Source organism: Simochromis diagramma, unplaced genomic scaffold, assembly GCF_900408965.1.
Source record: "Simochromis diagramma unplaced genomic scaffold, fSimDia1.1 OVJJ01000107.1, whole genome shotgun sequence".
Taxonomy (NCBI): Eukaryota; Metazoa; Chordata; class Actinopteri; order Cichliformes; family Cichlidae; genus Simochromis; species Simochromis diagramma.
In genome coordinates this window covers 6,199,421-6,226,964 of record NW_024387209.1, presented here as the reverse complement: position 1 = coordinate 6,226,964, position 27,544 = coordinate 6,199,421, and the positions used below count along the sequence as shown (strand labels likewise).

Here is a 27,544-nt window from a genome sequence, read left to right as displayed (position 1 = left end):
AAAACGTAAAATAGGAAAAGTTACTTATTGAAATGTGGCAACATACATGTAAATACAGCATCGAAGGCAAACACTGTACAATTCTAACGAGCTTGAAAGTCAACATTTGGTGTGACCGCTTTTATTCTTCAGCAAGTCTGAACTCTCTTAGGCAGCTTTCTTGTTATTTCTTCAAGTAGTCTTCAGGAATAGTTCTCCAGGCTTCTTGAAGGACATTCAAAGCTCTTCTTTGGATGTTTCTGCCTTTTGTTCTGTTCTCTGTCAACATGATCCCACACTGCTTCAATAATGTTGAGGTCCGGGCTCTGGGGAGGCCGATCCATGACTGATAGTGCTCCACTATGTGGGTTTTTTTTTTTTTTTTTTTTTTTTTTTTTGTCCCCCCCCTTATCCGGGTATGATTTTATTTCTTTGGCAGTGTGTTTGGATTTGTTTCTTCCAATTAAAGACACACTGCACATCATGAGTTTTCAAGTAGTATTGTTTTAGAATCACTTTAATGGTGTAAGACTGATTAAAAAAATAGATAATGTTTAGTATGTTGGTTTATGTCTGTGAAGGTTCTCAGTCCTCCAGGTCATCGTAGTCTAAGGAGCTTGGGGGGGGAAAGCGTCTGGACTTCTTTAAGTTGCTTGAACACGTTTCACCTCTCATCTGAGAAACTTCTTCAGTTCTAAGGTCAAATGGCAGAGAGTCCCAGATTTAAACCCAGTGGGAGTTTTCCCCCCCAAAGAGGGACAATGGACCACCTAATAATCCTCTACCTAATCACACGAGCCAAGGTGTGAAAACAGATGTAGGTCACAATCAGCCAAGGTTTCGGGGGAGCTTGTTATGAAACCTGGCCCCACCTTATGTGATTTCCTGAGGTCAGATGGCCCAGGATGTGAGTGGGCGTTAAGGCGTCTGGGAAGGGGGCTCAAAACTGGATTATAGATGGCAGACAGTTGGTGTCGTAAGCCACTGCCTCTGTTCAAAGATGGTCACTCACAGTGTACATAGATGGCTTCTTTCACTCCTCCTTTAAACCATCTGTCTTCTATGTCCAAAATGTGAACATTGGCGTCCTCAAAAGAGTGACCTTTGTCCTTTTGATGCAGATGGACCGCTGAGTCTTGTCCCATCGAGGTGGATCTTTTATGTTGTGCCATGCGTTTATGAAGTGGCTGTTTGGTCTCTCCAATGTAGCGGTCTGAGCATTCCTCACTACACTGTACAGTATATACTACGTTGCTAAATTTGTGTTTAGGAGTTTTTGTCTTTGGGATACTCCACTCCACCATTTGACCTTAGAATTGAAGAAGCTTCTCGGATGAGAGGTGAAATGTCTTGAAGTCCAGACGCTTTTCTTTCCAAGCTCTTTAGACCAGTATGTTGGTTTGTTTTCTGGCAATGGCATGTATTGATGTGCAACCTCTGTAGGGCCCACTAGATGTCAATGTTACACCACAGGTACAGCTTTACTTTTGCGCCTTTTATGTGCAAGTATTACAGTGATGATACGTAATTACAATCGGAAGTTCATCATTTTCTTGGGTCTGTGTTTTTTCTTTAATGCCAGAGGCTCTGATAAGTTGTGTTGATGAAAAACGTTGTGACATGTGAACCCCACAGGCGTCACAGCCATGGTTCATGAAACCTGACCTGCATTGCCTGAAGGGGTGGATCTGTACAATGAAAGGTTTGTAATCAAACTGCGATCCAAGCATATAAATACGCACATGCTCTGTTGCACACACACAATCGGCGCTTTCACTATGGGCTTCCAGGCTGCTGCAACCTGGTACCGCTGCCTCCCAACGCTCTGCTCCGGGACAGCGCTTCGGGTCGCTCCGGTGCTCAGACCCGCACCCTTCGCTTCCATCCCGGGCAGAAGAAACCTGAACGTGCAGACAGCAACTGAGGCGGTTAAGCTGAAAAACATTGATGACTTACCGGGGCCCAGCCGGTCCACCAGTATGTACTGGTTGTTGGTCAAAGGATACGCGGAAAAGATGCACTTACTGCAGGTACAGGAAGAGAATTTAGTGGCTTAAAACAACAACAGCAACTTTTTAACTGTTTGTACATTTGCGCTAAAGAGTAGAACAAGTAGGAGATGACCTCCAGCCGACAACAATAACTGTTTCCACGGCTGCTGCTAGTGTTTCGAGAAAACGCATTCAGGGATGTTACTTTCTTTCAAACGTTTGAACGAACATTTTGGTTTTTTTGTTCACTTTTATTTCCATTGGCTCGATTTTGTATGAAGTCCAGCCAGAATGAAAAGAATTCGTAAACAGTTGCCGCCGGGGTGATCGAGCCATGCAAACTAAATGTGGGACAGAGACAATGACTTTTAAGTGGTTTCATTTAAACATTTTACTTAGTTTAGATGTATGACCTAAAATTAAACAGGTTTGGTATTAAGTTTTTAGCTATAGAATAGTAATTATACAGTATAATCTGAAAACAGCTTCCCAACTCCTTCTAAAAAAGCTTTTCAAAGTGTTAATCATATTAATTATTATTTAGATCAATCTATTTAAAAGTAGTGTGAATAAAAAAACTAAATCTAAAAAGTAATGAAATTAGTGATTGTAATTAAACAGATATTCATGTCCTCATTGTCTTTGTTATTGTAAAATACACTTTTAAATAATTCAATTTTGTAGGGCTTACAGAAGCGTCAGTATGGGCCCATCTGGCGCTCCAAGTTTGGCCCTTTTGACATCGTCAATGTGGCGACTCCTGACCTCATTGGTCAGGTGATCCAGCAGGAAGGCCGCTACCCAGTCCGAGTTGAGATGCCCCACTGGAAGGAGTACAGGGAGCTGAGGGGCCAGGCCTACGGACTCCACGTAGAGTGAGTGTAGATGATGTCAAAAAAACTTTTATTCATGTGTCCGAAATTCCTTACAAACAGCCAGGGACCCAGAAAGGAACCCAGAGGAGCTCCTCTGACTTATAATAATCAAATGATAATTTCAAATATACATTTTTCTCTGACAACATAGTATTTGTATATAGTATTTCATTCTATTATATATAGTATCTTATTATTATTACCTTATCCTGTTCCAGTTTTGCTGCTGTAATTTTGCACTGTCCACTTTCTGCTGTCCCATGTGTGGGACTAATAAAGGCTTATCTTATCTTATCTTATAAGCTATAAGTAATTCTTAAATTTTTGGAAAAGAAAATTGGTAAAGTTAAGCCCATGTCACAACCTGGTGGATTGTGGAGGCATCCATTGGGTGCTTGTGAAGAATCTCTTTAAGCTAAAAAAAAATCTGATTTCATAAAAGAATACTGGCGTTCCTCAGGGGTCCTTCATAGTACAGGTATGTATATAAGAACATTTAACGAGAGAAAATGTACAAATATCTTCTGCGGAGTAGTAAAGGAGTGCTGAAACTGAAACAGAAACTGGCCAAAAGTTTTTTTTTAACAGCCATAATTCTCTAATAAACTTCATCCATCAACTTTTTTTTTTTTCCTGTGTCGTGGGGGTAGCATCCTGTTCTTCTTCTTCTTGTTGTTATTATCCTTTCTCGTCTCTGCTGATTGATACTGACTATAACATAGAGTTTATAAAGCCAAAAAGTATAAATTGTCCTTTGATTTTGGCAAAACCTGCTACTGGAGTTCCTCAGAGTTTTGTTACTGGTCCTTTTAAGTTTTTTCCCTTTTAATTTTACAGAACAGGACCAGAGTGGTATCGCATCCGCAGTGCCCTGAACCCCAAGATGCTGAAGCTACAGGAGGTATCGGTTTATGCCTCCACCATCCAGCAGGTGACTGGAGATCTGCTGCAACGCATTGAGCTCTTACGAGCTCGCAGTCAGGACCAAGCCACAGTTTTGGACGTGGCAGCTGAGCTCTACAAGTTTGGCTTTGAAGGTGAGAGGGACAGCAACTAATCCCAAAGGGGGTGTAGGTTAGGGTTTGCAACTCTTTTATTTATGTATTTATTAATATTTTATTTACAGGTATATCCTCCATCCTGTTTGAGACCAGACTGGGGTGCCTGCAGGAGGAGATTCCCCATGAGACTCTTCGCTTCATCAAGGCTCTTAACGACATGATGACGTTTGCTGACATGGTGCTTCTCTTCCCACGATGGACCCGCAACATCCTCCCCTTCTGGAAACGCTTTGTTCAGGCCTGGGATGACCTCTATGAAGTAGGTATGTAACAGAAAAAAACACAAAAGGGAAGATTTCTGCTGTTTTGGGTTCGCTTTAAGTTCATTTGTATCTTTTATGTGTTTGCACGGCAGCTCAGATGCTCATCGACAGAAGAATGGCTGAAGTTGAAGCTCAGGTGAGCAGGGGTGAGCCTATAGAGGCCATGTACCTGACCTACCTGCTGTCTTCTGGCAAACTGACCAAAGCGGAAGTCTACATAAGCGTTACAGAGCTGATGCTGGGAGGAGTCGACACGGTGAGGAAACAAAATGCTGTAGCATCATGCGTCTGTTCTTCATCCATTCGTTCACTATTGGTAGAAAGAAAATTTTGGTTAACTGTCACAGTTTGAGCTGCTCCAAAATGCCTTTTATTTTTCCTTTTTATTCTGTAAACGAGCAGTTACTGACATCTTTTAAGATTAGTGGGTCAAAAAATGAGCAGAATTAGGGAGTGTGTGTCTGCTAACATAAATTAATACAGTGTAAGCACGTGATTAAACTTGTTTGAGAGGTATCGAATGGAGAATCAATATATTTTGATTGAGTGATCTTCTCTGTCAGAAATTGATGAGGGCTGTGTGGTGGTGTTGGCAGACAGCAGTGAGACAGGTGGAGCTCATTCATCCAGAGAAGCCAGAGATTTAGTTTACACTGTGGACTAATCTCTGAGTAGAGATCATGAGCTTGCTATAAAAATGAACTTGGTTGCCTGAAATGACTATCTTACATGACTTGTGCTGGCCCTATGGCGTTATTTTTGTGCCACTATTCTGAACGCATGTAAAAAAAAATTGCAGGTGCAAGTGTCGCATTTTGAGAAGAAATTTATTTTGAGCGAAGAAAAGCTAAATTTGAGTGAACAAAATTCATTGCTGCGTGCAAAAAATGTATTTCAGTGTTTGCTATTATCCACACACACACACACACACACACCTCTGAAAATGTTAGAGCACTTTTGCAAATATGTGATGTCTTGATGAATCGAGCAGATATTAGAAGTTTACACAGCTACATTCTCGCATGAAAATATCTTAAAAGTTTATTTTGTGACCCAGAAAGAGAAATATTTCAAACTCCGCCACTCTGTGTTCCTCCGCCACTGCCTCGTCTGAGTTTTGGACGAAATGGATTCTGGGATATTGCATTTCGTCATTTCGAGCTGATTGGAGACCAGAACAGCCAATCAGATTTTTTTGCATCCAAGTCTGTGATTGGCCGGTTTTGTGGCACAAATATAACGGCATGCAGAAAGAGTTGAACGCGCACGGGCAGAAATGTTGAGAGCGCGAGCAACACATTGCGAGCGAGCGCAAGTGCAAAAACTGAGCGAGAGGGGCTGCTAGTGTGTGTGTGGATAATAGCAAACACTGAAATACATTTTTTGCACGCAGCAATGAATTTTGTTCACTCAAATTTAGCTTTTCTTTGCTCAAAATAAATTTCTCCTCAAAATACAACACTTGCACCTGCAATTTTTTTTTACATGCGCTCAGAATAGTGGCACAAAAATAATGCCATACTGGCCCCCCTTTTCCCTCCAATGCTTGGTTTGGACCTTGGTTAAGCTTAATCAAGACACCAGTATAAGTAAAGGCCAGAATGTGTGGGACGTTCTCTAAACATGCAGGGTGAGGACTCTGAAGAGTCAGAGGATGGAAGCAAAGTTTCGACACCATGCTCAGTTTTAAGCCATCTGCTCTTGCACACCCAATCTGATAACGTTTCACCTTCCAGTTCTAAAATAAACACTCTTAATGACAGTCATCACAGACACAGACACATGGGACATGTTTTTCAGGCTTAGACTTAGTACAGTTTGCAGCAAATTGTGCCAAAAACATTTATGTGATTCATTTAAATATTATCCTCCCAAGATTTTGCACTCTGTAAATGAAAAAAGACTCCAAAAAGCATAAAAGATCTAAATATCAGTTTGACAGTCATGAAAATGCAGTTTGGTTTATTGGCTCTCATCCATGAAATGCGTTTTACTTTTTAACCAGATTCGTTGATTGCAAATACGTAATTTTTTCACAGAGTATCCCTCTGGGAGTGCTCTGAGCAATCTAAGACCACTGGCTTGTACTGACAGCACCACTCCCTCTAGACCTGTCACAACATCAGCAGTGCATGCTGTTGAATGCCCGGTAACTCAACAATAAAGCACCACTTGTCTGAAATACAATTATTGACAGAAACAGTGGACTTGTGTGTTTGCAGCCATTTCCCTGTTGCCGGGTTTAAATATGGTGAATTTGCTTCTTGTGAAGGATTTATTCTCATGACTCATCTAGTGACTTCACTCCCCCACCAATCAGTGGCATGCAGTCTTTTGATGTCACATTTCTGGCTCAACTCGACTGACTTGGAAGTCCTAAAAAAGCACCTGGTACCAAGTACTACCATCTAATGGAAAACCCTAAAAACTGAGTGGTCTAGTCGAGCTGAGTAGTCCAACTTTATAACAGCATATCCAGCAGCCTCAACTCCCTTGACCCGCTCAAAACAGTCTCTTTTACCTGCTCTGGCCTATGGTTCACTATGGACGTCCGTGCCCTAAAGACCACCTCCCGCTGATTTTAGAGGATCTATAGCCTTATAGAGATCATGTGAGGTCCTGTAAAGAAACTCTCTCTCTCTCAAGCCAAGACTTATTATTACTCTTCCCTCATTTGTCATCAGCAAAGCCATTCCAGACTGCTGGACTGGCTACTTCACCCCCTTGATCCACCTCATCCTTCAGGTGCCCCTGACCTCTGCTACTACTTTCTTGATGTCTTCTGAGAAAAGTTAATTCTATCAATCAGCAGCTTGCGACAGTTACACATCGGCTTCAGGATTTCATCTCACCTTGTGGGATGCTCTTTTCCCTTTTTCTCCTCTGGATTTCTCGTAGGTCACCAAGTGGATCTCTCAGGCCAAAGCCTCCACATGCACTCTGGACCCCATGCAGACACCATTGGTCAAGCCATGTCTGTGGCCACATATAGATGATATCATCTCTTCCTGTTACGACCCGGCTCTGCTAGGGGACAGGGGAGGTAACATAAACGAGACCCTCACAAGGGAGATCATTTAAGGCAAAGTTTTATTTACAGAAAAAATCTCAGAACTAAAAACCAATACCGAACCACTAGGCAAATAACCAATACGAAAATAACTTGCTCATGTATGAGTAGATGTTAAAGCTAGCCTCACGGGCAGTAACACGACTAAACACTACCCAAATAAATTCCACACATTAAACAGAGTTTCACAAACAAGGCTCACAGACAGAAGCATACGGGGCAAACTGCACATTCAGTTCAAAGCAGCAGCCCCTGAATAAATGTTCATCAGCCTTTTGTAGAAGACAGGTGAGTACAATCACTGTCAAACTGATATTTACCCTTTTCCTGGAAGTGCAAACCACTGGTCCTCGGGCAGCCAATTGTCTGTGTGGATTGTCACATCCGAATTTACAAGCAGGAAGGCTGGCACGGGTTCCCAACCAGCCAATCGTCTGCTGGTGCTGGCACACTTGAATTTGCTTGTAGGAAGCTGGCTCACTTCTTCCGAGGCCAGGGGCTGTAACACTTCCCTGGTGTCTGAAGTGGTTCCCTCAGTTTTCAAAACTACATAAGTGACTACTGTCCTCAAGAAGCTAGATCTGGAGCAAAACAGCATTAACCATTACTGACCCAACTCTTCAAAAGAACAGAGCCCAGCCAACTCTATCAACATGTCCAACCAAGAGCTTTATGAAGCCTTTCAGTCTGGCTTCAGAGCATACCACAGCACTAAACTGTTCTCATCAAAACAAGTAACAGCCTTGTTTTGATGTTTTGCTGACCCTAGCCACATTAGCATCCTCAACCTTATGGCCTTATCTACCTTTGACATGTTTTTTCCTCCTTTCCTTCTTTCACATCTGTCTGACTATCTCGGACCCACTAGTACAGCACTCTCCTGGCTTCCATTGTGTCCAACCAAACACAATGGAAGGCCCTTGCTCTGCCGCTGCCCTGGTTAACCAAGGTGTGCCTCAAGGTTCTGTGCTTGGACCATTTCTCTTCATTTACATGATCCCCTTTGGCTAGATCATTTGTCACCGTGGTCTCTGTTTCTGTTCCTATGCTGATGACCCTAAACTTTATCAGTACCAAACCTATCACACTCCATAGTCACTTGTCAGCTGTCTGAAATTTAAACAAGGATGTTATCTAATTTACTCAAACTCAAAAGTAATGAAATAGATCTCCTAATTGTGACCCCCCCAAGGCTGTATTCTAGAAGACTGGAATTTTACTCCTTGACAGGCAATGATGGCAAAGATATTCAAAGCTCATCTTGTCCAGTACAAACCTTAAGTTATTATTATTATTAATAAACAAATGTGTCTGGATTTTATTCATTTTTTAATAAGATTATGGACTTAGATGATAAATTCCATCCTTTTTTAACACTCTTATGCTGTGAAAGGTTTCTTAGAGTGATAATCCTCTTCCTACCTTTACTTATAAAATGACTCGGCCCCTCTGATTCTCCTTTTTTAAAAGATCATGTTACTGACCACTTTTAACGTCATCAGCTCTAAGAGGTGTTTGTTGCCAGTGTGCAAACTCTTTAAGAAACAGGGTCTGCGACATGTGACCTACAAACCTCAGCAACACAATTATTTGTGCCTTATTCGACACTGAATCTGCTAGCTGAACCTTTATTTTATTTTCCTGTGTGTACTCATTGTTAAACTGTCTCTAGGCAGTTGAGTGAGGGACGCGGTTATTCATCCATATTACGTTACATTGCAAAATAAACAAACCTTTTCCAAACATGTTGGCATCTTATGTGCAACGAACAACAAAGAAGTTACAGATAAGCTCTGTGTTGCTCATGTAGAGAACCTAAAAGACTGCCATAGCTCATTTAGCACACAAAATTCAAGGTGTGGACTTGTTTGTCTTGACTTCAGTCTGACTCAAGTTTTTCAGCCTCTCACTCAGCCTCCACCTCCACCACAACCATGTAAGCTTTGATTCACAATAGCAAAAACACTAGATTTCTAGCTCTGTGTCCTCTTGACACGGGTCAACAGAAACCGGCGGCCTGGACTGACTGCAATCAGTCAGTTAGATTTAATGGTGAGAAAACCAGCAGCAGTGATTTGTTTTTGTTTTACCCAGCAATGTTTTTATGTGAGAAGCGAACACACATTACTTACAGCAAAATTGTTTCAGTTTTGCCTGAGGGAATCAAAACCTCTGGTATTCAACACAAACACAAGCCCAGTAGGGATCACATCTGGTACGGCACGTACAGCAAGCTGTCACAGAGCCCGTTTGGCGGCATTCCCTGGTGAGGTTCAGGCTTGTCCCCATCCTTTGCCACAAGCTGCAAGTTGGAAGTTTGCGTAATCTGGACATCTTGGTTATCCAAGGTGGGCAAAGATGAAGCTCACAATGTTTAGTCAGTATTTTTACGCTGTGCTCGTGATAGAGGAAAAGTAACAGGCTTAAGGTTAACTTAAAAGGAAGGAAGATAGGGTCCATTATTTTAAGAAGTTTCCTTTTCACATACAGCAAATTTCATGATTCATCCTTTAAAATAGTCTTTTCTATTTTTAAATCAAGTGAAGAAGATAGCTTTCAATCAAGCCATCTTCTTTTTAAGATAAAAGGGATGGTGAACGAGATGAAAATGTGGTGAGGAGATAGTGACTTTGGGTTTTAAGATAAGATGTGTCTGTTCCTGAAACATTGTTGATTGTGTGTGCTCACAGATGGGAAAGAAAATTCCAGAAGACTAGAAATAATTGTTTTTCTGGTTTTTACTGTGTGCCTTTCTCTGTTTGCACTTCTTTCTTATCTTCACCGTTCTAGTGAAGTAAAGGCTAAAGAGCCCCCCAAAACATGAGTACTTTTTAGACTGCAGTTTCTTGGGTGGTCCAACTTTGTGAGTGGGAAATCGGAGTTGAGCAGACTGCTGATTCAAATGCTTACTGGGAATTCGGCAATTCCAACTTCAGACTTATTCAGGAGTGCACCAATAGAGGCCAAAAAGTCCTTTGAGTTGAGTTTGAGTTGGCTTCAGTATGGTGTCTACAATGGTAACAACAATGATAAGGGAGGGAGCCTGTTTATTGGGGTGTGTGAGTGTGTGTTGCAAGGACGTGCCTTTAAGGTGTATGAATGTGCCAGACAATGATTATTGGGGAGTGTCGTGTTGAATCCCATTAATCTTATGTCATACTGAGTTGAATTTGACGTCATGAGTGAAGCGGAGCAGTTTGCCTCGGCCTTGGAGTGTGAAACTTAAATTGCTTATTTTGCTTCTGATGTCAGTGATTACTGCTGAATCAGGGAGAGAGATGTAGTCTGACCCAGCATGTATGTGAATGTAACAAAGGCAAGCCAGAAATATTTAAAGTATACTAGAGCAGATGTTTATTGAACTGAAGCTAATGCAATGCAGTGCATAGAGGGGAGAGTCTCAATACAAGGATGTTAGAATATTACATTTATAGTGAGCTTATTCATTGTTTTAGTAACATTTCTAAAGAGATCAGGCCATAAGAAAACCTGCCAATAGCAGAAAAGCCTCTGCGTGTCCTTTCTCAGAACACAAATGTTTCACCCCTCACCTAAGAGGGTAATAAAATCTTATGGAGAGTAATTTAATGTAGGTGGTACTGAGAGTTGAGCCTTCAAGTCAAGAGAGTTACTTTGGGTCACATGAGCCAAGGTGTGGTCCATGACATGGGACATTACCATCACAGGGGTCAAGGTGTGGATCCTCTGTGAAAAGGAGTGTGAAGGAGGTGCACACAGAGTCAAAAGGAATTATTTTAGCAGGATGGGAAAGAAAAATTATCCCTGCAAATGCTGAGTAAACATCACAAAGAGACACTATAGTGTTTTTTGTGTTGTAAGCATTGATGTACATCAATAACTTGCACGGTAATAATTGTTTTAAGTTTTTTGTGATGTTTTTACCTCTAATTTTTACCTACGTATCTACTCAACCTCTTCCATTTTTCTCCCACCTGACTCCAGACGTCCAACACCTTGTCGTGGGCTTTGTATCACTTAGCGAGAGACAGCAGGGCTCAGGATCGACTTTACAGCGAGGTGAATTCGGTTTGCCCTGACAAGCGGGAGCCAACCATGGATGACCTGAGCAGGATGCCCTTCCTGAAGGCCGTCATAAAGGAGACATTACGGTGAGCTGACAGCTATTTGCGTCTGTCTCTCAAAGGAGTCAAGTTTTTCTTAACCGTAAGCATTTTAACCGAAGACCTGATGGTTTTAAAAACAAGTCTGTAATTCATAAATGATCTACAAACACGTGATGTATTTTGCATCTGCATGCTGGAAATCATCAAGTTGGTGTTTTGCACTGAATCTTTTCAAAACTTTGCTGTCCACTCATCCAAACTACACAAGTTAGTGATGTGAAGTCATTCGTGACAGGGAACAGTTTGAGTTTGAGACAAGCAGTGACAAGATTTTGTGAAAGCTGGGATTTTTTGGATGCCTCTCGTTTACTTCTCGGATGAGAAATTCCAGTGAGTGCCAAAGCTCCTCATGTAGGTTTTCACACACAGGTGCTAAATCCTGCTGGAAGACTGAACTGGCAACTTCATCAAGGTTGCCAACAGAATGATAAAGTGCTCTGAAACCTTCTGCTAGACAGCAGAGTTTAATTTGGACATGATAGAAGGAATAGTTCTGCAGGCTTCTTGAAGGACAGTCAAAGCTCTTCTTTGGATGTTTCTGCCTTTTGTTCTGTTCTCTGTCAACATGATCCCACACTGCTTCAATAATGTAGAGGTCTGGGCTCTGGGGAGGCCGATCCATGACTGATGGTGTTCCACTGTTTGTTTTTCTATCCAGGTATGATTTTACTGCATTAGCAGTGTGTTTGGGATTATTCACATGCTTGAAAATAAAGCTGTTCTTAATCCGATGCTTTCCAGCACTTTAAAAGCCCTTTGGAAGCAAATTATAGAGAAATGAGGGTTGGCTCAGGACTTTGATAGAGTATTTTATGAGAACGGCCCAACCCAGCAATGTCAAACTGTTTTAAGATCACTTACTTAGACAAGTCAGAGCTGCATTAAAAGCAACATGTGGTTAAATCAAGTTTTAGTCTTAATAAAATCGCGCTTTTGCAGCCCTATGCCTCAGTTCCACAGTTTAAAAGCGTCAGGATATTTAGAGGTAAAAGTTAAAGTCTGTGAAAACCTTCAGCTACATATGCATGCTGGCTTTCTTTGAAAATCTGATTAAATGAAGCACACACAGGAAGTTCTCATGCTGAATATGTTGTTTTGGACGGTTTCCTGCTTATGTGGGTGCAGAATGGAAACCTGTGTGGTATTTGCAAATATTCAAGTGGCTGCTTGTGTACAAAATGGTTTGCTCAGTGTTTGTCATCACCTTTGAAACTCAAAAATTGCTGTGTTGTTGTCACACTGCCACACACCTTAGATGACTAAATTTCAGAGAGGTGTGTTTTTATGAAGGAAAAAAAAACGTAACAATCTCGAGGATTACTGATGGCGTTTGCTGTGTTCCCGCGTCTCTGTCGTCTCTGTGACAGACACCTATCAAAAACCCTCAGTCAGCAAATCACATCACAGTAAGAATAAGCAAAATACACCTCTACCAAGGCTGAAAACTCCCTCCATGCCAAACTCAGAATACTGGTGGCATTTTCTTGAGCAATTAAAGGCAATACCATCCTTAAAAAATAAATAAATACATTTTGGTATGTACTTTTAAAGATGGCCTGTATTTGTATAGCGCTTTTCTAGTCCCTAAGGACCCCAAAGCACTTTACACGTCCAGTCACCCACACATTCACACACTGGTGATGGCAAGCTACATTGTAGCCACAGCCACCCTGGGGCGCACTGACAGAGGCGAGGCTGCCGGACACTGGCACCACCGGGCCCTCTGACCACCACCAGTAGGCAACGGGTGAAGTGTCTTGCCCAAGGACACAACGACCGAGACTGTCCAAGCCGGGGCTCGAACCGGCAACCTTCCGATTACAAGGCGAACTCCCAACTCTTGAGCCACGACACAAAACATTTAATTCTGTTCTGCCTTGCAAGACTTCTGCCACAAACCCCTGGTGACGGATCCAGTTTCTCCAGTCACTTCTAACTTGGACCAAGTCCACCTCTGGTACCATATTACAAGAAAATGTGTGCTCGAGTTCCTGAGAAATCCTCACATCCTCTGTGGCAGTAATAGTAATCTGTGGTGGATTAATGGTGCATTTTCAACACGATTTGGTCAAACTGTGACCTCAAACATTTACTGGCGACTCTGATCATGACACAACAGGAAAATGAAGCTTTTCTTTTGAGTTTTCACTGATTAACTTCGTCCTCCTTTTACAAGTTGAACTTTATTCTCAATCAGTGGATTAAGTTCTTTCTAACTAACAGTGAGTTCAGGGTCAAACATGGGTCAGAAAATGAAGAATAATACTAAGTAAGCAATTCTTAAGCCACATAGCTGTGTCATTATTTCTTTCCTTTTTTTTAGAAATTTAAATCAATCATGACAGTGACAATGCCAGAGTCAAAAAATCCTTCGGGATTATTTGCATTTTGCACCCATCCCAACAGGTTTTATCCCACAGGGGTGATGATTTGATTCAGCCTGTATCATTACGAGGGGTAAAGGTTCACAAGGTTAAAGTTACATATTTCAGTGTTTTTGCACTTTGAAGGTCTTGTACTAATTGATTTATTGCGAATGACCTCTTGTGACCCATCCCCAACAACTTCATGTTCCACACTTGATGAACTGCTCTGTGGAGAAGCAGCCGTGGCTCGAGCTTTCAGAAAAAAAACAAGTCCAAATCTGCCCGGAAAGCTACCTGCGTACTTAGTTGCATACAGTTTTTTTTGGCCTCGGTGGAGCTCTGTCTGACTGCCCTTCTAGTTTAAAAGCAGTTGTATGGTGGTGGTGGTGTTTTCTTTATTTTCTGTGTTTATAGTTAAGCTGTTCCAGCCAGATTGGTAGTGTTATGAAGGGCAGGCTCAGTGAGAACCATCGGTAAATTAAAGCTGGTTTTATCTGTAAAGGACAAACTGTTCCAGTAGTCTGCTCTGACCCATCCAGTTCTCCCATCTGTAACACAATACCTCCATGCATACACAATGTTTTCACAGGACTCTGTGCAGCCATGTGGAAAGCGAAGTACCTGCCATCATTCAGTAGCTTTTAGGAGCAATAACTTGCATTAATGGTTTTCTTTATGACTTTATCAGTCTCTCACATTGTTGTGGAGGCCCAGTCTTCTTTAGTTCATTGAGATTTGAGGTCATTTGTTTATGCACAGTTCTCTTAAGGTCAACAGCATCAGTCAGGTTCGGGTCTGGAGTTTGACAGGACCACTGCTGTGCTTGGGATCATTGTCCTGTTGCGTGACCCAGTTTCAGCCAAGCTTGAAGTGTCAGACAGATATCCTCAGGTTTGACTCTAGAATATTTTGGTATACAGAGGACTTCATGGTTGACTCATTTACTGTAAAACAAACCTAAATCATCACCCCTCCACCATCGTGCTGACAGCTCGTATGAGGTGTTTTGTGCTGATATGCTGTGTTAGGTTTTGTGCATTTTGGCCAAATGTCTCTACTTTGGTCTCGTCTGTTCTCACCCTGTGGAAAAAATTAGTTCCTACATTAAATTACCGTCAGATTTATGAAACGTGTACTGGCCTATTTTCTTCTTAAAACTGTGCTTATGTTATCAGTCAATCAAGTCAGAATCATTTAGAATCAACAGCCTTGTGCTATGGAACGCCAGGACTGCCATAATGAATTAATTAAATACACTATTAAATAATTAATTAAATGTGGCAATAATTAATTAAATAAATATTTACGACACATTTAATTAATTATTTAATGGTGTATTTAATTAATTCATTATGGCAGTCCTGGCGTTCCATATTGTGCAACCTCCATGCAATTTGCATATCATCTGCAGATTGCTCCGCCCGCATTTATCAATCAATCAATCAATCAATCAATCAATCAATATTTATTTATATAGCATGTTTAAAAACAACAATGTCGATCAAAGTGCTTCACAAATTAGGAGCGAAGAAAATAATTTACCAACAGCAACACAAAACAACCTAGAAACCAGCCAAAATTCAAATTCAAATTCATTTGAATTTGAATTTGAATTTTGGCTGGACGTCACGAACGCAGAGTCACGAACGCGGCCGTGACTCTGGCAGACGAGCTGAACACTTTCTATGCTCGCTTCGAGGCTGCAGCTAAGGACTCCAACAATGGTAGTGCTAGCAGCGCTAACGGCTGCAGACAGGAAGATACTGCCAGCACCGGAAACGTGCTCGTCATCTCCGAGCATGAAGTAAGGAGAGCCTTCAAGAGAGTGAACACCAGGAAAGCAGCAGGACCAGACGGCATCCCAGGTCGTATCCTCAGAGACTGCGCATACCAGCTAGCTCCTGTGTTCACTGAGATATTCAACATCTCTTTATCTCAGTCAGTGATCCCCACATGCTTCAAAGAGTCCATCATTGTTCCTGTCCCGAAGAAACCCCACCCTGCTTCTCTCAATGACTATCGCCCTGTAGCCCTCACCTCAGTAGTGATGAAGTGCTTTGAACGCCTGGTCAGAGACTTCATCATTTCTTCACTACCAGACACACTGGACCCACTACAGTTCGCTTACCGTCCAAATCGTTCCACAGACGATGCCATCTCTCATCTCCTCCACACATCACTCACTCACTTGGACACTAGAAGGGGGAATTATGTTAAAATGCTCTTCATAGACTACAGCTCTGCATTTAACACCATAATTCCCTCCACACTCACCACCAAGCTGGAGCATCTGGGACTCAGCTCATCTATGTGTCAGTGGATCTCCAACTTCCTAACTGGCAGACCACAGGCAGTAAGGATGGGCGGACATGTCTCAGCCTCTACCACTCTCAGCACTGGAGCCCCCCAGGGGTGTGTTCTGAGCCCCCTGCTGTACTCTTTGTACACATATGACTGTGTGGCCACTACCAGCTCCACCACCATCATCAAGTTTGCTGACGACACCGTTGTGGTGGGCCTGATCTCTGATAACAACGAGACGGCCTACCTGAAGGAGATTAGGAATCTGGAGAACTGGTGCCAGAGGAACAACCTCCTTCTAAACGTCAGTAAGACAAAGGAGCTGATAGTGGACTTCAGCACTAAGCAGGAGAGGAACTACCAGACCCCTGTCATCAACGAGTGCCCAGTGGAGAGAGTGGACAGCTTCAAATACCTCGGAGTTCACATCACGCAGGACCTGTCATGGTCCTGTCACATCAACACCGTGGTGAAAAAGGCCCGTCAGCGTCTCTACCACCTCAGACGCTTGAGAGACTTCCAACTGCCCTCCAAGGTGCTCAGGAACTTTTACTCGTGCACCATAGAGAGCATCCTGACGGGAAACATCTTAACCTGGTTCGGAAACAGCACCATGCAGGACAGACGAGCTCTACAGAGGGTTGTGCGATCAGCTGAGCGCACCATCCGCTCCGAGCTCCCTGACCTGCACTCAATCTACAGCAGGCGGTGCTGGACCAAGGCCAGGAAGATCGTGAAGGACCTCAGCCATCCCAACAACAGACTGTTCTCTCTGTTGAGGTCAGGAAAGCGATTCCGCTCCCTGAAGACCAACACAGAGAGACTGAGGAGGAGCTTCTTCCCGCAGGCGATACGGTCTCTCAATCACACCACCACACAGTACTGACCCACACATATAGTTCTTACACACACACTGGACATTCTGGACATTGTTTTCACTTCATCACTTAAATCACTTTAAGCATATTTGCACTGCACAAGACATAATGTGGATTGCACAACACTGGTCACTATATTCTTCATTTCCAGTTAATACTTGTACAGCTGCTGTTATTGTGTGTGTATATATATTTATTTATTTATATTTCTTCATACATTCTTATATAGTTCTATACTGTGTATTGTGTATTTTGTTGTACAGTTATTTTATTTTCAACTTTAATTTATATATTTTATCTTATTCTTTCCCAGTTAAATTTACCCTTCATTCTAATTTGTGTTGTACAGTTATTTCATTTTTTTATATTTTATATTCTTATATTTTATTCCTTCCTAGTTAAATTTACACTTTTTAATTTTTCATATTTATTTCCTATCTTATTCGTAGCCCTTTCCTTTTTTTTTTCTTTAGGTCACGAGCAGTTGTCTAAGCATTTCACTGCATATCGTACTGTGTATGACTGTGTACGTGACAAATAAAAATTTGAATTTGAAAATTTAGTCAACTAACTTAAGTCAAAGCCAAAGTAAAAAGATGAGTCTTTAAGCGAGATTTAAAAGACTGAATAGACTCGGAAGTGTGAATAGTAATAGGGAGATTGTTCCATACTCTAGGTGCTGCGATAGCAAAGGCACGATCGCCTCTGGTTTTAAGCCTAGACCTGGGCTGCATTGAGAGCATCTGGTTAGAAGATCTTAGTGCTTTTTTTGGGGGTTATACAAATGGAGAAGTCCTATTAAACAGCTAGGTGCCGTATTATTAAAAATTTTACAAGTGAGTAAAAGAGTAAAATGATCATACATTCTGGTACCTGATAAAAGGCTATATAATGAACCATGTACCTCCACGTATTGTACCATGTATGGAGAAAGCAGTGACAACGTTGTAAGAGGAAGAAAAAAGTCTGACGACTGTAGAAAATTCAATAATAGAGTGCAGCAGAAAGAGCTGAGTATATCTCCATTTTCACTCTCACCTATGGTCACAAGCTTTGGGTTGTGACAGAAAGAGTGAGCTTGCGGATACAGCCGACGGAAATGAGCTTTTCCTTAATGATAGTATTTAATTTTCATTGCATGCATTAAATTTATTTATTTTTTTGCAATTCTGATTATCTTGTGGCTTATGGCCTTTAGAAAAACTCTAAATAATAACCAAAAGGTATCAATATTGTTGTTGTTACTATTAATATTTTAATATTCACTTGTGGTTTATAGAGCATTTAAAAGTAGAATGGGAGGCAGAGCCTTCAGCTTTCAGGCCCCTCTTCTGTGGAAACAGGTCCCAGTGGAAGCAGTAATGCTGGACTGCATGTGATTATGAGAATAGTTTTCCACTTCCACACTTTCTATTTACAGCTCCTACACTTCTAACTGTTACAAACAAAATGGATCATAGGACTCCTGTGTCCTTGCTGTTCTCTGAGATGCTTATGATTTATCCATTTTAGGGTTGCAGGCATGTTGGAGCCTATTCAAGTTGGCACGGGGTGAGAGCTGGGGTACATCCTGAACTGATCGTCAGTCGGTGTCAGAGTTGTTTGTAATTTGTTATTCATGTGGGTTCTTCATATTTATGTCCTTGGAACACTAATAAATTTGGCCCTAGCATTAAACAGTTGTACTCTCAGGTCAGGGTAAATGCATTCAGACTGGTCTACACAGTATTTTTTCCACTCTCCTTGCATTTGGTTCCTCCTTATTTCTCTCTTGCCTTCTGTTTGAATTTATTTTATTTATTTTTTTGTCGGTCAAAGCACTTTAGAAGGTGCTTTATAAAAAAAGTTATTTCAGTTAAAAGAAAGCAATAAGAAGAGATCATTTCAAGGAAGTGACTTCCTGATTAATTCATTTACTGAAATAAAGAGTTTGAGTCTGATTAGACTTTGATGACGCTCCATAGCAGAGCAAAGTGTACCGAGGGTTTGTCCAGGGTCTGTGGAGTACACTTAAATTACCACATATGTTAGAATTTAACTGCCAAGTCTCATTTTTTAGAGCTCTTGTACATAAGAAACACTGATTGTTTGGTTCTGGGGGAATTATTTTTTAAAGGGATGCTGTCACTGCTCTGAATACACCGTGATGGTCTAAAGAACTTCCTCAGTTGAATGTTTCTTCCAGGTTTTTGTGAATTCTGAAATAGTTAATGGTTTCTAAGACTGTCTCTAATGAACAATAAAGAGCAGAAGAAGAAGCAGAACCCCCAACCATGAGGGGCAGCCAATCAGAATCAGAATCAGAATCAGAATGGGGTTTATTGCCAAATGTTGAGCAGGTTTACAACATTAGGAAATTGCTGCGGTGCTTCAGTGCAAACATGGTGTCATAAATAACACTTAAATAGACATGGAAAAAATAAAAGTAGGGATAAGAATTAAAAGTGCTACGTGGAAAGATATGTGCATGAGATATACATGAGATATATACATGAGAGTAAGAATTAAGAGTGCTACGTTGAAAGATATATACATGAGTGCAGGTGGTGATCAGTGCCAAACATGGAATGATACAGTGAACACAGCGTAGGGTCATGTGTTAGTGGTGGGGATAGTCATATGGTTATTGTTCATGTGTCCAACAGCAGAGGGGAAGAAACTGTTCTTATGGCGAGAGGTTCTGGTGCGAATGGACCGGAGCCTCCTGCCTGAGGGGAGCAGGTCAAACAGACTGTGTCCAGGGTGAGAAGGGTCAGCTGAGATCCGAGCTGCACGCCGCAATGTCCTGGAGGTGTACAGGTCCTGCAAAGATGGGAGTCTGCAGCCAATCAGAAGAATCAAAGTCATGCAAAACTCCTATAGTAGAGCAAGAATGAAAACACCTAGTTGGAAGTGAGCTGAATCAGCCGTCTTTCAGTAAACATCTGCCCTTTTTGGCCTCACGTATTTTCTCCGTTTTCTGATGCAGTTTACGCAAAAACCAACATGTCAGCTGTGATTGATTACAAAGCTGGAAACATCTCTCATGTCTTATTGGAGGCTGATTTGTTTCTTTCTTCCTCAACCAGCCTGTATCCAGTGGTTCCTGGAAACGGACGCTTTGTTTCGGAGAACGAGGTGATTCTGGATAACTACTGGTTCCCGAAGAAGGTAGGAAGACACGGTTACACACATACACTCGTATGTCTTTAAGCATCTCTCTAAAATAAGCCGTCTTTTTCCAGACTCAGTTCCATCTGTGCCATTATGAAGCCTGCCACGATGAGTCCGAGTTCACAAATGCAGAGCACTTCCTCCCAGAGCGGTGGTTTCGCAGTGACACGCCGAATAGCCGCAGCGACAGAGCCAGGCCCGGCTTCTACCAGCATAACCCTTACAGCTTCATCCCGTTCGGCGTCGGGGTGCGAGCCTGTGTGGGGAAGAGGGTGGCAGAGATGGAGATGCACTTTGCTCTGTCCAGGGTGAGTGATGCAGAGCTAGTGCTTTTTTAAGAGTACCTTTTGTACCCTCTGCACAATCTTTGCACACAGGGGGGGCAGCTGCATTCCTTGCGAGGATTGCCCTTTTCCAGCCTCCCTCGCCTGCTTATAGAAAGCACCATGTGGTAGAAACTGGCATTGCATGAAAGTACGGCCCAGCTAGTTTGACTTGAGTTAACATCCCTTTAACCCAGAACACTGTTGTAGTTTCTTCACTTTCTGTTGATAGTATTAGGTAATTTTGAAAGATTGTTGGCTTTTTCTCTGGGTTTTTTTTTTTGTATTATTGTAGGTTTTAATTTACAATATAAAGCATCTGAATTGAATTGAACTGAAATATTTAAAAATATTTTCAAACCCAGGACTAAATGCTGAAAATGACACTAGATGTTCTCTCCAAGTGAAGACAGCTGCAGTACTTTATCTTCCTGCAGTCTACAGATGCTGGCTGAGCAGCAAGACACTGATAAACTGGAAATGAAAACAGTAATAAAATGATTAGTGAGTCCTTAGAGGGAAATAAACAGAAGAAAAGCTGCAAGAAGGAATTTCTGCAAAAATGCCAAACAAAATAGAAAAGCTCCTTCTTTTGGCGCTCCAGCACTTGAATGCACTGAGACATGTACAGTGGGGCAAAAAAGTATTTAGTCAGCCACCGATTGTGCAAGTTCCCCCACCTAAAATGATGACAGAGGTCAGTAATTTGCACCAGAGGTACACTTCAACTGTGAGAGACAGAATGTGGAAAAAAAAATCCATGAATTCACATGGTAGGATTTGTAAAGAATTTATTCGTAAATTAGGGTGGAAAATAAGTATTTGGTCACCTCAAACAAGGAAAATCTCTGGCTCTCACAGACCTGTAACGTCTTCTGTAAGAAGCTTTTCTGTCCCCCACTCGTTACCTGTATGAATGGCACCTGTTTGAACTCATCATCTGTATAAAAGACACCTGTCCACAGCCTCAAACAGTCAGACTCCAAACTCCGCCATGGCCAAGACCAAAGAGCTTTCGAAGGACACCAGGAAAAGTATTGTAGACCTGCACCAGACTGGGAAGAGTGAATCTACAATAGGCAAGCAGCTTGGTGTGAAAAAATCAACTGTGGGAGCAATCATCAGAAAATGGAAGACATACAAGACCACTGATAATCTCCCTCGATCTGGGGCTCCACGCAAGATCTCATCCCGTGGGGTCAAAATGATCATGAGAACGGTGAGCAAAGATCCCAGAACCACACGGGGGGACCTGGTGAATGACCTGCAGAGAGCTGGGACCAAAGTAACAAAGGTCACCATCAGTAACACACTACAACGGCAGGGAATCAAATCCCGCAGTGCCAGACGTGTTCCGCTGCTGAAGCCAGTGCATGTCCAGGCCCGTCTGAAGTTTGCCAGAGAGCACATGGATGATACAGCAGAGGATTGGGAGAATGTCATGTGGTCAGATGAAACCAAAGTAGAACTTTTTGGTATAAACTCAACTCGTCGTGTTTGGAGGAAGAAGAATACTGAGTTGCATCCCAAGAACACCATACCTACTGTGAAGCATGGGGGTGGAAACATCATGCTATGGGCTGTTTTTCTGCCAAGGGGACAGGACGACTGATCCGTGTTAAGGACAGAATGAATGGGGCCATGTATTGTGAGATTTTGAGCCAAAACCTCCTTCCATCAGTGAGAACTTTGAAGATGAAACGAGGCTGGGTCTTCCAACACGACAATGATCCAAAACACACCGCCCGGGCAACAAAGGAGTGGCTCCGTAAGAAGCATTTGAAAGTCCTGGAGTGGCCTAGCCAGTCTCCAGACCTCAACCCCATAGAAAATCTGTGGCGGGAGTTGAAAGTCCGTGTTGCTCGGCGACAGCCCCAAAACATCACTGCTCTCGAGAAGATCTGCATGGAGGAATGGGCCAAAATACCAGCTACTGTGTGTGCAAACCTGGTAAAGACCTATAGTAAACGTTTGACCTCTGTTATTGCCAACAAAGGTTATGTTACAAAGTATTGAGTTGTATTTTTGTTCTACAAATCCTACCATGTGGATTCATGGATTTTTTTTTCACATTCTGTCTCTCACAGTTGAAGTGTACCTCTGGTGCAAATTACTGACCTCTGTCATCATTTTAGGTGGGGGAACTTGCACAATCGGTGGCTGACTAAATACTTTTTTGCCCCACTGTATCACTTCCTCTGTCTTATCTTTATCACTAAGGACGTCTACAGGCTGTTGAATACTTCTGAAGAAGCCGGCTGGCTTAAAGTGGCATTTCAGGCTGCTGTTAAAGGTCAGTGCCTTTAGAGCGCCACAGATTTTATATTTTTAATCTTTTCGTTCATATTTAAACGGCGGACGGTCACGGCAGATGGCTGCCCCTCCCTGAGCTGGGTTCTGCTGGATGTTTCTTCCTTTTAAAAGGGAGTTCTTCCTTCCTTTCTACACACTGATGCAACCTTGTTGCGCTTTAGGGCATTATTCTTTTCATCGACAGATTGCCTAATCTTAAATAATCTGTCTCAGCTTGTTGAAATTTCTATAACTACGACCTGTTATATCTGTATTCAAGTCATGTCATAGATATGAGCATATGAAAACAGATATGCTGAAGAATGTTTGGGCTGCTTTCAGAGATGAGAGTCTCCCTGTGGTTTGTGTGTTTTGACATTTTCAAAAGCCAGGTTGCCTAATTAGCGTTTTAATGCAAACATCAGTCTTGGTGGTTGTGGTCAGCGTTGTTCTGTTTTCGTGTTAAAAACAGTTTTAACCCAATAGGTTCAATTGTTTACAAAGTGAATTTATAAAGAAAGGAGAAGTGCAGTTTAATGCACTTTTAGTATATATGTTATGTTCTGCAAATCAACAGAGTAAATAACTTAGGTAATCAGCTACAATCGGAAGCAGCCGATTTATGGGTAAATTTTTTTAACACAGTCCTGCTATTGCTCTGCAGCTGATGCAGCATTACGAGATCCAGCCTGAAGATGGTGCACCGACAGTGGAGGCCAAAACTCGGACGCTGCTCATTCCCGCTAAGCCCATCAACCTGCGCTTCCTCCCCAGAGTCTGAAGATGGCGCCAGTGATGGCCAGCAGCTCGTACATTCACAATAAAAGTGCTCCCAGAAGTTTCTTTCTCAGTGTAACTTTAGTTTGAGCAACAGGCTAAAACTGCACAGAGGTACAAATGAGTAATTAGATAAAAATTTAAGGCCATTTCTGGTGTTTGCCAGTCTGGGTGTGGTGCAGTTACGCATCTGAGCCTTAATGGTGCAGATTCCTGTCAGCAGCTGCATTTAACAAATTTCAGCAATGATGGTAGTGAGTAAATCCTCAAGCCAGGTTGACACATGCAGGGATTTCTCTTTAGGAACACATTTAATGGGCACATTTATCATTTTAAAGAAATAAGCTCATAATTTATCTACACATTTATCTTTATATGTATTTCTTTGTATTTCCTTAGCTAACGTCTGTTATGGTCTTCCTTTATTATTTCATAGTTGTTGTCATTCTGTTTAGTTTTAGCCCTCTGGTATAGTTCTGGATTTTTCAGCAATTAAAGGCATGTTTTTTTGTTTTTTAAACCTCCTTTAGGTTTGTGCATGTGGCTCCTCAATTTATTAACCCATAACAGAATTTGCAAAACAGATGTTATTAGTTTTTAGTTACTACTCAAGTATAACTTCTTTGCACTGTCAGATCTGAGAGTACACTGGCTGTTAAAGCCGTTTAAACACATTACTTTATTTACTTTCATTAACTTTTACACTGACTTTGAGTTTGACATTGACTTTGGCTAAAGTGAATCTCTGAAGTCTTTGATGATGAACCAGTGAAGTGAAATTCTCCCTTTGAAGTTTTTAAAGATTTTATTGGTGCATGTATTTACACACAAAAGAGCTGTTTTATCTTTCATAAACATATTTGTGCAGGAAGTAATTTCATATTTTTCTTCCTCTTTCAGAGAAGCCAGAAAGAGAGAAAAAGGACTTCTCTGCAGAGTTTAGATGTTCACACAAAATTGAACCTAATGCCCAAATCTTGCCTTCTGCATTATATAATCACTGTAATTGTATAACAATGAGTCCTAATATCACACTGTGTGTGTGTGTGTGTGTATGAGAAAATGCCAGTCTAACTCCAAGCACTTTGCTTTGCATACCTGTTTTTATTAATCTCTTTGGTGCATGTAAAGCTGGAGCAGGTGGGGCTCAAAGCTCAGATGTTGGAAGTGTGAAAATACTTATGCAGATGGTAGTGCACACTGCCCCCTTGTGACAATAAGGAGGAACGGCAGGCTGTATATATATTTAAAGGTGAGGTTAATAAAATATTTTACACCGATCACTGTTTGTTTTGCTGTAAGCTCAGCATCAACCACACAGAGGAATAAAGTTGGAGAGAGTGTGTGAATTTACTGAAGGAAAAGGAATTTTTGAACAATTACAATATCACATGTAGACGTGGTGGTTGTGATCCCAGTAAAGATGAAATGTTTGTGTTTTTTCTAAATAAATCAAGTATTTTCTTTATTTTTGACTTTTTAATTCACATTCACTGCAGTCTGGCCATTCCCCTTTAACCTCTGACATCACGAGGCTTTGGCTTGGCTCAGTGGATATTTGTGTTAACAGGTAGCTTAACAGATGTAGGTAAGTGTACAGTATTGTGCAAAAGTCTTAAGTCACCCCTCAGTTCTTTATATCTTCCTATTAAAATGAGAAATAGGTGCAGCTACTGAAACATGAAGCATGCATGAAAATAAGATGCATAAGGTAAAAAACAGTGTTTTGCACAATTCTAACAAGCTTGAAAGTCAATATTTGTTGTGACCACCTTTATTCTTCAGCACAGTCTGAACTCTCTTAGGCAGCTTTCTTGTCATGTCTTTTAGTCGTCTTCAGGAATAGTTCTCCAGGCTTCTTGAAGGACATTTAAAGCTCTTCTTTGGATGTTTCTGCCTTTTGTTCTGTTCTCTGTCCACATGATCCCACACTGCTTCAGTAATGCTGAGGTCCGGCCATGAGTAATAGTGCTCCACTGTGTTGTGTGTGTTTGTTTGTTTTTTAAATTCAGGTATGTTTTTGTTTATGCCGCTGGTATTTGAGAGTGTGTTTATAAACTCAAAACAAAAACAAGATGTCTCTATCCAAACATCAGTTTTGGCTCTTTAAGCCATTGTTAAAGAATGCAAAGAGAAGGCATGACTGTACATGCACGAGGAAAATCAGGGACATCTACACAGTGTCGCGTGAGTCCTGTGAGGTTTCCCAGTTTGAACGATGCACTGATGTGATATTAAAGAGATTACACACAAGTCTGATTTTTATTTAAGGAGACAGGAGGACAAAGTCTCTTTTCTAAGGACAGATAAGTGAGATTTGAGATGAGTTTTTCCAGAGCAATTTTATCTTTTTTTTTTTTTTTTTTTTTTACGAGTGACAGTACGCACAATCAAATATCACAAGTAACTGAATCTGACATACAATAAGAGAGAAACTTTCATAACATATTGAACAATTACCTACACTCTTTGGCCCCTTTATTAGGTACACCTTGCTAGTACCAGGTTGGACCACCTTTTTCCTTGAAAAATGTGATGGGAACATTCCAGTTTGAGATGATCTGAGTTTTATGACATGTGGGCGAGATTTTTCTGTGTAGTTTAGATAAAGCTACAAAGACACACACAGACACAAATGGGGGGGGGGGTTATGATCAAGTGGTCAATGTTCTGGCCAACCGATGACAGACCAAGTGTTACTGAAGGTCGTTGGGGTTTATTTCTGATTAAATGTGGGAGGAGAAATCTCAGCAGGTACATAAGGCTGGAGGCAGAAATCAGTCAGTAAAATACTCCTATAATTAGTGACAGGTGTAAATATGACCTCTCGGCCTTTAAACGCTGCTGCTGTACTTCTGTGACTTCTTCACTCTTGTTGTCAAATGCTAAAAGTTCCTTCTGGTTCTGTTTAACTGGTATTTAGAAGATCCCTCTATTTAGGGGACCCCATGACTTGTAATTCCATTTGAAATACTCGGGGAGTGTGCTCCAAGGCCTTTACAGCAGGTAGTGCCTGTAGCCTTCGATATCAGAGCAATACTGAATTAATATTAAATAAACAGTATAAAAGGAAGCTTCATCCTGTGGTTGCATTTAAGAGCTCAGCCTCTAGGAGCCGCTGCTAGAATTTAAATGTCCCTCCTTCATAATCAGTAAAGCCGTGCAGGCTTTGACAAGTGAGCCCTCGTCATTTATTTTTTATTTTTTATTTTTTGCAGAGGCCATCCTCTACCCGCTTAATGCGAGCGGCTCAGTATCCTCCAACTATCCATCCAGCCGGCCATCCAACCAGCCCACAACCCGGATCATCCAGCAGCTCTTTTTGTTTGCTCACACACAGCTCTGCTTTATATCCGGCATGTAACGGTTATTTTACTAATCGTTTGCTGTAAGACTTTCTCCCCGATGGATGACTAGTCCGAGCGGCCGGGGATCCACCGCCCTGCAGGCTGCCGGGGAACACTGAGCACGCCGTCCGGGGTCAAAACGGTGGAAATGGTCGGTGTTTCGGGCTCGGGAGGCTCCTTTGGCCGTGATGCGAACGCGGACGAGGCGCGTCAACCTGTCGGGGATGATGGTGAGTGGCAGATTAACGCGCACGGCGCGCTTTATTTGTCTCAAACACTTGCTGTAAAACAACAGGAAGGAGCGCATCTTTATTTTAACTGATGCTTTTAGCTGGAGAGGACGTGTTTTTACGCACTAAAATGAAGACTCTTTGGGATTTAACTGAGGCCAGCTGGCTTCCTGTGATGGATGCTGAGCTCCGGTGATGTCTGACCCGGATGGCCGCATCGGGGTCGATCTTTGGTTGGAGTCAGTTGCTTCTCATTATAGCAGATGGATGGATGGATAATGGATGGATGGAGTATTTTTAGAGAGGGCTGAGAGCATGTCTGTCTGAGTTTGAGCATTCCCAGAGGTCCCTGAAGTGATCTGAAACAAACTCCGGATTGGTTTTAAGCCTGGTTTAACCTCATGATTTAGAATTTTAGGACTAGGATGATTAATTTTAGAAAATAAACATCATAGTTAAAGCAGTCGCTAGTTTCACTCATAAGCTGGGGTTA

General features: G+C 41.8%; 2 protein-coding genes across 3 annotated transcripts in view; both read left to right on the top strand.

Moving 5' to 3' along the window:
- Nucleotides 1-1,714: 1,714 nt before the first annotated feature.
- On the top strand, nucleotides 1,715-24,942 carry si:ch211-113j14.1 (sterol 26-hydroxylase, mitochondrial). 2 transcript variants are annotated; one of them, XM_040051361.1, is made up of 10 exons: nucleotides 1,715-2,009; nucleotides 2,655-2,845; nucleotides 3,683-3,882; nucleotides 3,972-4,169; nucleotides 4,262-4,425; nucleotides 11,203-11,369; nucleotides 19,998-20,079; nucleotides 20,154-20,390; nucleotides 23,362-23,495; nucleotides 24,375-24,942. In XM_040051361.1, exons 1-9 carry the CDS (start codon nucleotides 1,722-1,724, stop codon nucleotides 23,476-23,478), a joined length of 1,644 nt encoding a protein of 547 aa, XP_039907295.1. In that variant the 5' UTR covers nucleotides 1,715-1,721; the 3' UTR covers nucleotides 23,479-23,495; nucleotides 24,375-24,942. The 2 variants fall into 2 exon arrangements, with proteins under 2 accessions (XP_039907295.1, XP_039907294.1); XM_040051360.1 differs by having other exon boundaries at nucleotides 23,362-24,942.
- Nucleotides 24,943-25,321: 379 nt separating this feature from the next.
- tmem198b (transmembrane protein 198b) overlaps nucleotides 25,322-27,544 on the top strand; it is a 40,776-nt gene continuing 38,553 nt past the window's right edge. The window contains exon 1 of the mRNA XM_040051362.1: nucleotides 25,322-27,051. The gene's annotated coding sequence lies outside the window, so the exon portion shown is untranslated. The remainder of the gene's footprint in view (nucleotides 27,052-27,544) is intronic.